Source organism: Octodon degus, unplaced genomic scaffold, assembly GCF_000260255.1.
Source record: "Octodon degus isolate 3935 unplaced genomic scaffold, OctDeg1.0 scaffold00019, whole genome shotgun sequence".
NCBI lineage: Eukaryota > Metazoa > Chordata > Mammalia > Rodentia > Octodontidae > Octodon > Octodon degus.
Window position 1 is genome coordinate 4,284,398 of NW_004524595.1, and position 13,744 is coordinate 4,298,141.

Genomic DNA, 13,744 nt, shown 5'->3' on the forward strand with positions numbered 1-13,744 from the left:
CACTATTATTTTTATTATATAAATTCATACTTTGTCTTCAGTGAATTTAAGTTATTACTCATTCGGAACTTTAATAAATTCTTTTGTCTTATTTGTCTCATTTCTACTGTATTTTCCTCATCATGATTTTCTCAATTTTTAGTTCTGTCACACATGCGTTGTGATCCTTTTGCTTCCCATTCCATGCTTCTTCCTCCCTTATACACACACAAACATTACTCTTGCCTTCTCTCACAGCTTGCAGTTTCGAAACCATTGCCCCTTTCTTACCCAAGTTTCTGTTCTTTATCCAAGTCTATTCTCAGGCAGCAGTAAGAAGGTACAGATGTATTCGCCACCTTGCCACCACTGGAACAAAATACGTGACATTCATAGCTTAGAGGAGAAAAGATTGACTGTGGGCCATGGTTTCAGAGGTTTCAGTTCATGGTTAGCTGGCTGCAAGGCAGAAACATCATGGCAGAGAGGTGAAATAGAGGAAAGCTGCTCACCTCACGGCAGCCAGGAAGCAGCAAGGGGCAGCTGCACAAACATGCCCTTCCGGACATGAACTCCTTTTACCATAAACTCGTCAGTGGTTAATCCAGTGGTAAGGCTAGCAGCCCTCAACACATGAATATTTAAGTGATACTTCATATTTATACTATATATATGTATATGTTTATATATAGATCAAAAAATATTTGTTGACATTAGATGGTATTTTTAAATAGATTTTTAAGGGGATTTTTGTTTGTTTTTTGTGCAAGGTCTCACTATGCAGCTCAGACTTGTAGTGATCCTCCCAATTTCTGCCTCCCTAGTGCTGGGATTACAGGCGTGCGCCCCCATGCTCTGACTCCATTGCCAGCTCAGTGCGCTTGGGGGCAGGGCTAGCACAGCATGTGGTGCCAGGGATCAAACCCTGGCCCCAGCAATTACTTAAGCAAGCGCTTAGTCCACTGAGCTATACCACCAGCCCTTTAAATAGATTTTTAATATTTTGAACTGTGTACCTCTCCAGCCCCTCTATACTCAAGCCTCCATGCACATTGGAAGAATAAAAATAAGGTGTCCCTATTTGTTCCTATTCTTACCATTGTTTCTGGGCTAAGAATATAAGAGCTCCCATCTCATAACCAGTGTTCCATTTTAGAAATTAAATAACTGGATTACTTTTCTCTTTGGACTACAATAGTACACAGCCTTTCTCATTGCATTCAGTCCATTGTATTACATATTTGGTTTGTAGACATCTATTGTCCAGGCTTTCTATATATTCCTTTTAAAGGTAGACTGTTCACTCAAAAGCATTTACTACTAGCCATTTTATAGTGACTGGTATTCATACTTAGCTTCTCACAATAAACAACTAGAAAATAATTGTTTCAAGTATTAGAAAATGGGCAACACAGAATGTTATCCAGAAGAGAAAGGAAACAAGGTGAGTCAAGGAAGTATATTCCTGACCCTGGCATAGAGCAGGAACTCAGGAAAGTATGGTAGTATCAGTGAGTTGAGAACACAGTTCAGAACAGCTTAGAGAGGCTAAGGAGGCCAACGTTTGATGGAAAGTACCCTTGAGAGGGTGCTAGTCATGGAAAGCAGAGAAACCTTCTTCAAAGTCCCCCAGAATATTGCTCCATACTCAGTAGAGACAAAGACAAACTCTACAAAGCCCACAACTGCTGAGAATCTGTAAATTGAGCATCTCCCAGAAATTATACAGGACGAGAGATTGTCTTGGTTACTTTTATTTCATTGCTGAGACAAAATACCCAAATTTAAAGAAGGAAAGATTTATTTAGCTCACAGTTTATAGAGGTCTCTGTCAATAATCAGCTGGCTCCAAGGCAGGTGCCACATGGCAGAGAGCCACAGTATATGGCAGCAGAAAATAGCAAAAGCAGTAGGAATAAGTTTCTTTCCCTCCCTTATATTGTATACAGTAGCACTCACACCCATAATCCTAGCATTGGACTATGAATCAATAACAAACTCTAGAAGCCCACCCCATGACTGCATGAGGCTTTGAAGGGACATCTAGACACCAACCATAACAGAAATGTTTGGTTCTATATAGACAGATGTTGAACCTCCAGTGTATTCAGTGGAGATCCCCAAAGGACAACTTAATAAAAGGGGTAACTTTACCCTCCAGAAGAGACAACTCTAAACCTACCTTAACAAGTCTCAGAAAGTCTTTAAAAAGATCAAGCTAGGCCACAATTTGCTTAACTACTTGGAAAAACAAAGCTCAACACTGTGGGAAAACAACAAAATTAGGATGCTCAACAGTGTAACATTTGCAATGCTCAGCATCCAGTCAAAATCATTATAGATCAACAAAGATGCAGGAAAATATGATCCATAACCAAGAGGGGGGAAAAGCTAACCAATAGAGAAAAATAACAAAAGTAGTAGAAATTGCAGAAAGAGTATAATGGTACTTTATAAAGAGTACCATTATAAATGTGCCTAATGAAAAGCATGAACATGAGAAAAGTGGAGGACATGTAAAAGAACTATATAGAGACTTAGTGAATAAAAAGTACGAATATCTGAAATTAAAAATTCACTGGACAGGTCTAACAGCAAAATGAACATTATAAAACTATAAGAGAAAATTTATCACCAGCAAACTCAAGCAGTTTTACTCCAACCTGGGAGCCTGGAGGTGAATCATTTCTTTCTCCAGCAGACTCACCCAGCATGTGTTACCTGCCCATCAGTTGCTTCGTAAACATCTGTTACTTAACAGACTATTAGTTAACAACCATAGTGTTGCCACTTGTATTCAAGTAATTTTATTTTACTTAGTAATGGCCTCAATGTACAAGAGTAGTTATGTTGACTATTTTTTATAATATTATAATTATGATTGTTAATCTCTTATATGAGGGTTTCTGTGTGTTTGTTTAAGGAAAAGATATATTAGTATGTATGGTGCATTTGGTATTGTCTGTGGTTGCAGCCATCCAATAGGGGTCTTGGAACATACTGTCCATGGATAAGAAAGCACTCCTGGATTAAAGTGGTGGTGCACACACACATCTGTAATCCCAGTATTCGGGAGGCTGAGGCAGCAGGATTACCACAAACTCAAGACCAGCCTGGGCTACAAAGTGAGTGTAAAGCTAGTGTGATCTAACAAGAACCTATCTTTTTAAAAAATGCTGTCTGTGAGCCAATAAGTGTTTCTTGTCAACATGGATAAATCAGGATGGAGATAGCTCCTGTAAGGTAATCTGGGGAGACCTCTCTGAGGAAGTAATATCAAGCAGAGAAGACCATAGTGTACTCACCTTTATGGTCTCTCCTGTTGCCTAGAATACTTTTCTCAGACATAAGTAAATTTTAAATGAATAGAAGTAAAGTATGTGGTGCTACAAAAGGCTGGCCATCTCTGGCTATAGTATTGTCCATAGGTTTGAGAGTAGCTGCATCTAAAAGTGACTTTTTAGCTAGGGAAAAGTAAAGGTTAGAAATCAAAATTGGTTAAGAACCACTTAAGGTGCATGCGTGTAATCCCAGCACTCTTGAGGCAGAGGCTGGAGGGTTGCAGTGAGTTCAAGGTCAGCCTAGGCTACATAGTGAGATCAAGGTCATCCTGAACTACACAGTAAGAGCCTGTGTCAGAAAAGTGCCCCCTCCAAAAAAAAAGAACTATTTAAAACATAACCCATGTATAATTTCCTTAAATCATAGATATTCAGCAAATGTAGGCTGAGGACCATAGAATCAATTTTTTTTTAATTTTAATTTTTATTTTGTGTATCAGGGATTGAATGCAGGCCCTTTTCCCCAGGCTGAGCTCCAGCTTGTACTCCTGCCTCAGCCCCCTTGTGTACAGGGATTTAGAATGAATTTTTCATTACTGGAGATTGAACCTGGGGCCTTTGCACAAAGCTATATTCTCAGCCCTTATTTTATTTTGAGATTGGGTCTCAAATAAAGTTGCTAAGTTGCCCAGGCTGGACTTGAATTTGCATTCCTCCTGCCTCAGTTTCCCAGAGTGCAGGGGTTATAAATATTCACTATCCAATTTAGGGTGAATTTTTATTTGAGAAATTAAGATGTTTTTTACAGAGATAGACATAGATGTTACTAATTTGATTTTTTAAATTTTTATTAAATAATTATACATATATATGGGGTACAAAGTGATTCTCAATTCATTTAGTAATGTTCAGCTTAGGGTAAGTAGCATATTTGTCACCTCAAATACTTCTTCATTCACCAGTCTTTCTTATAGATATTTTCAAGTATACAGTGTAATTTTTCATAATGATTACCTACCAAGTTGCTCCCCTATCTAATTGTAACATTGTACCCTGTAACCAGTGTCTTCCCCTTCCCAGAACTCCACCTTGCCCTCCAGCCTCTGGGAACCACTGCTCTACTCTACTGCTGTGAGTTCAACTTTTTGAGATTCCACAAATAAATGAGATCATAAGGCATTTATCTCTGTGTGCCTATCTTATTTCACTTAACATAATGCCCTCTAAGTTCATCCCTATTGTTACAGATGACAACTTGATTTTGAAATTACTCTCAGCCTTTTAAATGTGACATACGAAAATGCTGAAAAGAACAGATATGGTTGAAGAATACAGAGCGTAGGAATAATAAATTAGTTAATGAACTTTAATTGGGTATAAACTAATGTACAATCTCCTATTATGGATGTTGATGGCATGTTAGAAGCTTGTAGCCCAAAGAAGGAAAAGTTGATGGAAAAGCCTAAAGCAGTATATTCCTTGGCTTTTGGCTGAAGTCAATATTAATGTCACCGTTAGAGTGAAAAAACTTCTCATTCCCCTCTCACGAGGTCATTTCTTCCTTTGGTTGGAATAATTTCTAAGAGTCTCTAACAACCACCTCATTGTCAAGAAGTTAAAAGCAATTGATAAGTTGTTCTAGTAACACCTGTCAGTGAATTAACTCAGAGCACAAAACCCAACCATTTCAGGAGTTGACAAGTATTATTAAACTGTTTTTGCAAGAAGAGAAGCTGGTTCAAAGAGGGAAAAGCTGTCAAGGTAACATAATCAGTAAATGGCTCAGGCCTCCTTCCTCAAACCCAGGCTGTAACCAAGTGACTTCTGGCAAAGAAGACTACCAGACCATCTATGTACAAATATCACTGTTCTTCCTGTCCAACTCAAAAATATATCTTCTAAAACTATGAATTTGCCTTCCATTCAGTTACATGTGTTAAGCATAGTTTTGCTTGTCTGAATTTTATCCTCATTGAGAAATTTTTTTTCTCTAAACTATTTTTGAACTGAAGATTGAACCCAGGGCCTTCACCCTGAGCTATATCAGAGAACCTTCACACTGAGAACCTTTTTGAGACAGGGTCTCACTAAGTCACCCAGGCAGAACTCAAATTTGCAATCCTCCTCCCTGAGCACCCCATGTACTGGGATTGTAGACTTGCATCACCACACCTAGTCTGTTTTAAGTTTCAAATGGTAGCCAGTGTTTTCCTTTGTTTTACCAGTACTCCTTTTTTTTTCTCTCTCTCTTCCTTTCAGCCTTTTATCTTCAGTACCTGTTAAACCTTATGTTTGAAATAGGGCAAATCCAAGAATCCTTGAATTATATCCAGGATGTGGTACTTTGTGCAAGTTTTTCTTAAACTTGAATATAATCTTCTGGTTTCAATAAGAATATTAGGAGAGCCTAATTCAAAGTAAGTTGAATTTATAATTCAGAAATGATTCTGCCTGTTTGTAATTAACTTTCTACTTGCTCTCTTCCCCATTCTCTACTTTAAATTTACTTTTTTAAAAAAACATTCAGCAAGCTATCTTAGTCTGTTTTGATTTTTTTATTTGATTGCTCATTTGTTTGTGAGAAATGATCTTGCTATGTAGTTGAGGTTGTCCTTGAACCCACCAAGTATCCAGATGGGCCTCCACTCATAGCAGTCCTTCCTCAGCCTCCCAAGGGCTGGGACTGTAGCTACAGGCCACTGTATCCAGCTCTCCTAGTCTGTCTAAACAGAAGCAGGGCATAAAACAAACATCCACATGTTCTACTCAGCACTGTACTGGAGGAAGCAAGAGCAAGGGCAGAGAAATTAAAACAGGGAAATAGGAAGGCCACATTATAAAGTCAAATTATATTCTTGAGTTGGCCACTCATCCATGTAACTGGTTGTTCAGTCCTTTAGGACAGCCTGAAGAACCATAGCACAGAAACAGGGAAGTTCTGCAATAGGAAAAAGGTAGCATGGGATAAGGACCCTTTAGGTTGCATCTGCAAGAAGCCACTGTGTATCCATGCAGAACAGTTACTTAGAAAATAAGGTGGCAGGAGCATATTAATCTGAAGTAGTAACAGTAGAATACTGTAATGCACTAATATATTAGATATACATTTATGTGCATAAGTATATAAAGTAAAATATGAAATGTTTGGCCTGACCTGTTCTGTGGATAACTGTCAAAAGCTTTGAACTTTCTATACATTTACATATCATATGTGAACATACAGTCATTGAATGCATGACATTCCTGCCAGCTGCGGGCTGACAGCATATACAGTGATGGTCCTGCCCAGGATTATATTGCCATTTAGTTTGTGTAAGTGCGATTCCAAAAACAACAGAGTCACTCAGTGGTGCATTTCTTAGAACATATTTCTGTCATTAAGCAATGTATGACTGTACATATATCTTTCCTTTTTTTAAAAGACCCAGACGAGATCATAAAAGAAGCTTTGTGTTCTGTAACATACTCTCTGCACTCCTCATCTGCTATTTGCATCAGGCTTGAATTTTATCCCATTTTCAGCAATTTGATTTTGCTCAATTGTGAAACACTGCATCGACATTTGAATTATTGCACACATGAAGGAATGATAGGAAAGTTGAAATTCTTGCCTATGGAAGGAAAATGTTGCTAAAATTGGGAATGCAGTAGGCAAAATTCAGTAAAATATAGAATTGTTATCACCAGAAAATTATACAGTCACCCCTGCCAGTTTCCTCCTCCTGCCCCTAATCAGCAGCTCCACACCCTCAATTCAAAAGCAAAAATGGATGCTATATGGGGAGACGTAGAAAAGAGACAAAAGGAGACTCTTCAGAAAATTTATTCCTGAGCCAAGGATGTAGCTCAGTGGCACAGCACCTGCCTGGCAAGCGTGAAGCCCTGAGTTCAATTCGCGGTACAAAAAAAATCATTCCATTAGCAAGTGTCTATTAACTTTATGTTAAGTGACAAGCATTTTGGCTAAAATGGAAGACATAGAAGATTTGGTCCCTGTCCTCATGTAAGGAGAGTGTACCATTGGAAGAAGAAAGCAGCAGGAACAGGGAAACAATGCAGAAGCAAGAGGAAGGAAAATAGTAAAATACCAAAGGAGTGATGAATTTCAGTGATTGCTGAATTAATGCAGTGCTTGTGTTAATATCATTTACGTATTTAGAAATGAGTTTAAATCCCAGCCATCTGCTCCCACATCAGACACACACACGCTGCACCCCTGATTTCACCCTCCTCTACATACACTCAGCCCAGCAATAATCTGGTCACATAATTCTCATGATTTCCCACAGCTGATAATAAAAAGGCACTTGATTCAAACCAGTGACTTTGACCCAGATCTAAGTATAAATAGAGTGAAAGACATACATTTCTTTAGTGACAGTCTCACTAATTAAGTTATTTGGCCCATTTTTAGCCACTTTGAATTTTCTTTCTTTTTTAAGGTTTTTAGGAGTGTTGTTTGTCACGACATCAATAAGCCAAGAATTCACATAGTTACTCAGTCACACAGATTACTCATCATTGCCTGTTCATAACAGAATCCTAAAATGTTTAAGATTTTTGATGCAAATCAAAATCTCATCATCACTTGTCATTGCTAAATTAAATGACAGGATAATAACATTACATTAAAACCATTTTTCTCTTGATTGAGTACCTTTTCAGAAGTGAACCTTCTAGATGTATATTTTCTTCATCAGTACTATAAATGCATTTAAAATCTAAGATAAAAATAGAATTGAAAAGAAGAGGAGTGGGATGTTTTCAAATTATTGATGAACCTCTTTTGAATCTCAACCATATTTGACAGTGTGCTGCTTGGGAACAAAGTAGTTTAACCCAATTTATTAACACTTTTAGAACCACAGAAAGGAGGTTCACAGGTTGAGCTTAATCTTTTACCCATTGCAAATAAGCTGTAAGTAACCTGTGAGAATTAGCATTGTTCTATTACTCTAGGAATATACATTGTGATGTTTATTTCAGCTGTCAACCTATAAATTAATATAAATTTATAATCTAAAGTAGCATAGGTTCTCAGAAAACTTACCTCTTAGCCTTTTCTCATCTAAAACTTACCTTTTTGTTCATACCTAATTCTTCTCCATCTGTTCCTCGTGGTCCCAAGGCCACTTTATCCCTTCTTCATTTCCCCTATTCCCAGAACAACTCTTCCATTTTAAAGTCAGTCATTTCCTTCCATCCTTCCAAGATTTTGTTTCCTCACATATTCTGTCTTCACAGTTATGAAAACCTTACCTTGGGACAAACCTTTCACTGTTTGCCCCATTTCATACTATCGTCATCAGGCAATAACATGGTAAAAGTATCTAGCTTTTGGTGGAGTCAGTGAAGGTTTAGGTGAAGCAAAGTAGCCTGTAAGTTGATAATTATAGAATCTTGGTGATAAATGAGTAGGGAAAGGAAATCGGAATGCTATTTGCTTTATTTTTATGTTTGAAATTTTCCATAGTAAAAATTAAATTCTGCTCTTTATGATCCATTGTTTTAAATACTTGTTCTTTTTGAGTTAGTACATAAAATGTGCTGTGGACTGGGACCACAACCTAATCCCACCCTTTCTATATCCCATCTTTAGTAATCAGAAAGGATCCTTTACTATCTGGAATTACAACTTCTCTGTCCTAACATGATCACTGGAATCCTGACATACCTCCTGCTTCTTGTTAGAGTGACCAGATCAACCCATACAGAAACACACTGACCTCATACCATGTACCAAATCCCACTGTGAATAAAACTGTGCTGGCACTGGGAATTGGAGAATGAAACCAAGATCCCCATACATATATCCGTGGTGCAGTAGAAACACCAGGTATTATCATCTCAAGTAGAGTTACCACATGGACTGTAGGAAAGAGAAGAATTTTATTAGGAGGTACATTCTCCATAGTGAAATAAACTCCAGAGTATTACCTTAAATAAGGGAAAAGGCAATCTTCTCTACTTGCTAAACTATAAGACTCTCTATTAAGACTATTTAAAGCTCACTCCATCAGATAACCTTTCCTCTTCTAAAGCACTTATGTCACTTGCAGTTACCAATGTGCTTTATCTTTTTTTTTCTTTTCTGTTTTTAAATTATAATAGTCTTACTTCTCGTTTGCCAAAAACTGGAGAAACCATCCATGGACATAAGTTTTTTATTGGCTTTGGAGGGAAAGGTGCCAACCAGTGTGTCCAGGCTGCCAGGCTTGGAGCAAAGACATCCATGGTGTGCAAGGTAAGCATTCTGATTTTAGGACAGGGGCATTGTTTTTCTTAACCATTATGATATGAATGGGCCAGTGGCTGTAGTACATTCATAACATGCAAGTATTGTTTCTGTCCAGTTAGCATCATTCCACAATAAAACCTCTTATCTTTAAGCAGTTTCTTCTATGTTCTCCTCCCCTCAAGCCCTTGCAGTCACCAGCCTGCATTCCGTGTATATATGCTTAACTATTCTTGACATGACATATAAATAGAATACTTAACACATGAAATTTTGTGTCTGGCTGCTTTCATTTACTGTTTTACTGTTTTTAAGGTTCATCTGCACTCCAACATGTGTCAGTTACTTAGTGCTTTTTATCTACTTACCACAAATTGTTTATCTATCCATGAATCAATTGATGGACACTTGTGCTGTTTCACCTTTTCGGCTGGTGTGAAGTACTGCCACTATCAACATGCATATACAAATTTTTTTTGAGTACCTATTTTTACTTCTTTTGAGTGCTCATGTTTTTAAAAATCTGAATAAGAATAATCTTTGTCCTTTATATTGGTTTCTGCCTCATTGAATTCTCTGGGAAGTAGCAGTTCTCATATAGGTTGAAGCTACAATCTGTGAATGTTAAAGCTTTTATAACTGGGGGCCTGCCCCGTAGCTCAGTTCTTTAAGTGGATGCTTCAACAAAGCAGTCAGGCTCCGGTTGCTTTGGTTCGATCCCCACAACACAAGACAGCCAGTCATGCCTTAAAGGCATTCCGGGAAAAAAAAAAAAAAAAAAAAAAAAAAAAAAAAAAAGCTTTTATAACTGAAGAGTGCAAAGTGAAAAGAATTAGCCCACTTGGGGGCTCCTGTAGTCAAACTTCTAGGCAGCAGTATATGAGTCACTCCTGTTTAGTAAATTTCACTGCAGTAATACAGCTTTCAGAAACACAGCCTAGTAGCTGGTGATATGCTCATCACTGAGTGATTTTCTTCTGATGCTCTATCTCAGATCAGAAAGGAAACTGCCTTAATGAACTCCACATAACTCATATTTTGGCATATTTCTGTTGTTAAGTATGTGAAGAAATGATATGTAACATTCACTGATCCTGGTTCTGTCCATCCTACTCAAATAATTTGAAAATAAATGAAATTGTTTTACTTTTGCATCTTTCATACATTTTAAGGTGCTAGCCTTACTAGTGTAATAGGAAAAGATTATGTTGGTGTTTTATGTAGGGAAAGCTAAACTAGGTCTACACAGAGGATATGAAAAAACATAAGAAACTTAAAAGAATGAGCCCTACCCTGTGAACCATATAGATTTTACAAAAATTTCTCTAAAATGTCGTTTCCCATTACAACACTTTTTTCACCACAGGAGTCTGTAAGTGATGTATAAACTACACAATTATCACTTTATCTGCTGACAAACTGTAACTTTATTTCTAATTTATGGCTACTTTGGGGTGTTTAATCAAAAATATTTAAAACACGAGTTTTAAAGAAAATCTTCAAGGCTAAGGTGATAGCTTGGCAGTCTAAGTGCCTTCTTGTCAAGCACAAAGACCTGAGTTTGATCCCTGGTACCACATGCCCTGCCCACCTGGAGCCCTGAGCATGCCATGCTAGCCACAGAAACCAGGTGTGGTGGCACACACCTGTAATCCCAGCGCTGAGGAGGCTGAGAGAGGAGGATGACTACAAATCCAAACTGCATAGTGAGACCCTGTATCAAATAAATAATTAAAATAATAAAGTAAATCTTCAGTTGGCCAAGTTAATTTTTTAATTTACAATATTAATATGATAAACTGACAGTTATATCCTAGGAAATATAGGACTATGAGAAAGAGCTGTTGGCCAGCCAGATAGCTCAGCAAATTAAAGCACCTACTTAGGCAGATGCAGGGACTAGGATTTGATCCCTCATGAGCCATGCTGTGGTGGCCCCACCCCGGGGTGCACTGAGACAGTGATTGAGACTGGGCATGGTGGTACACACCTGTAATGCCAGTGCTTGGGAGGCTGAAAACAGGAGGATCACTAGGAGTCCAATCTGTATAGTGAGACCCTGTAGACCCAGTACTAAATACAAAAAATAATTTAAAATAAAAAAGCCGTTGAAAATTTTTAGGCCTGCCCCATCCCATACTTGATTAACTAAGATGATCTTGTGAGTAATCAGATGATGCTGAGAAAGACTTAGGAACTGGATGAGATAATTTCCTGGCAGGGAAAACCTGAGCATAGAACTCATATTTAGGGACCCAAAATCCTTTCCTTGGACGAAGAACATACCCTGAAGGTGAAGGCATGGAAAAGGAGATTAAAGATCCCTTTCCTCTTGGAAAGCTGTATATTCATGGAGCCAGGAGTCAAGATTAAATGTCCCCTGGGATCTCATTCAACTATAAGATTTGGAGATTGGTTTTAGGTTAGGTCTGTTGAATTTGAGGCAAAGAGAAAAACACAGAGTAGAAATACTTGACTCATGGAACTGAACTTGGAAAATAAACCATGAAACTATATGAGTAGACATAAGAAAGGCAAGGATCTGTATCCTAGGATGTCTTCCACTTGGGACATTGACTGAAGCAAAGGTGCTATTCTGTTCTTGTCTGTATATGATTTATGTTATCTCTTGAACAATTTTTAAAATGCCACATGACTACTGTACAACCTGACATAGTCATTTAATGTTTGCTCCCACAGTAGAATTTAGCCTAGGAGTCTGCACATTGAAGGACAGATAATATACCATCAGGTAAAACCTATCAAGGGCAGCTTTGCTCAGGAACCCTAGGACCTTTAAGCAGAAACTTATTTAAAAGCTTAAGCAAATTGCATAATATTCTTAAAAAGAAAAACAATATTTTTATGATATCCATTAATCATGGTATTTTTCATTATGAAGTACATTTTTATTAAGTAAATCAGCCAAACTTGCTTTGTTTTATTTTTTATTGATTTTAATGAGGAAAAAAAGATAAAATGGCAATGAAACAGTTTCAAAGTAGGTTAGCTGGACAGTTACAATACTATACTGCATATTGTTTTCACAGTAGTTATTCAGAGGACAAGATGTAGACATGAAATCTTATCTAAACAATATTAGTACAAACCTTTCTTCTCATTGAAAACTTGCTTTATAACAGTTTCTTAAAGATGACAGTTTCTAAGTAGAAATCAAAATCATGAAATTAATCAAGATACAGATGAATATGGCAAGGATATAGCTCAGTGATGCAGTGCTTGCCTGGCAAGCATGAGGACCTAGGTTCAATTCCCAGTACCACAAAAAAAAGCAGATGAACAAACAGATGGTGGAGGGGGGGACTGGTAAAAAAATTCTGTATGGTTTTCCTAGCAGCATTAAGTTACCTACTACTGCCCTGCAAAAAACAAAGAAAAGAAGAAGAAGCTCTGATGAAATAAGATTGGTGGCCCAGGTAAAAACATTTATATTGAGTTAGAATTCTTTGTCAAAGTATTGTTAAAAAAAAAAAAGCAAGGGTAACATCAATATTTATACAGTAGCACATTGATGAGACACTTATAATACAGTTATTAAGGATTGTGTAGGGGCAGGGATATAAGTCAATGGCACAGCACCTGCCTAGCAAGCACAAGGTCCTGAGTTCAATTCCCATTTCAATAAATAAGGAAGTAATGTAGATCATCTATAAAGATCACATTATTTCTGTATTGTGAGAAACCCAAAGGGTAAATAAGGACTAAAATGTGTAATAGATATTGTGATATAGGAAGAAAATGTTCAAATAGGAAAGGGAACTAGGTATGGGGAAGGGGAAAGGAAGGGAGGGAAAAGGAAAAGAGAAAATGGTAACAACACTTTGTAAGTAAGGAGTGGAAGACTCAAATACTGACCACACAATTCTTCCCCCCCCCCCTTAGGAGGAAGCATAGAAATAGTATTTGGGGGTTTTTTTGTTTTGTTTTTTTTTATGTTCTGATACTTTTTTTTTTTTAGGAGAGTAACAATGGTTAGTACATTGTGTATTGTTACTGCCAAAGTATTTTCTCATATTACAAGATATAGGCAATAAATAATAAGCAAACAACATAGGTACAAACCTCTGTTTTTGGGGGTTTTTTTAAAGTCAACAGAAAATGGAAATACACTTTTTAAAGTTTCTAATACTAGGAGAAGATACCATACAATGTCTTTTAAATAAATTGTTAAGTCAAAGTTACAGTATAAATCTTAGAACAAAAATTAAGATTAAGCAATATTCAGAAA

General features: G+C 37.3%; 1 protein-coding gene across 4 annotated transcripts in view; it reads left to right on the forward strand.

Moving 5' to 3' along the window:
* Window positions 1-13,744, forward strand: part of Rbks (ribokinase) — a 113,245-nt gene that overhangs the window by 13,702 nt on the left and 85,799 nt on the right. For 2 of the 4 annotated variants that reach the window (XM_023711101.1, XM_023711102.1), the window contains exons 2-3: window positions 9,372-9,504; window positions 12,851-12,932. In XM_023711101.1, coding sequence (XP_023566869.1) covers window positions 9,372-9,504; window positions 12,851-12,932 — 215 coding nt within the window. The remainder of the gene's footprint in view (window positions 1-9,371; window positions 9,505-12,850; window positions 12,933-13,744) is intronic. The other 2 variants (XM_004627390.3, XM_004627391.2) reach the window with 1 other exon arrangement.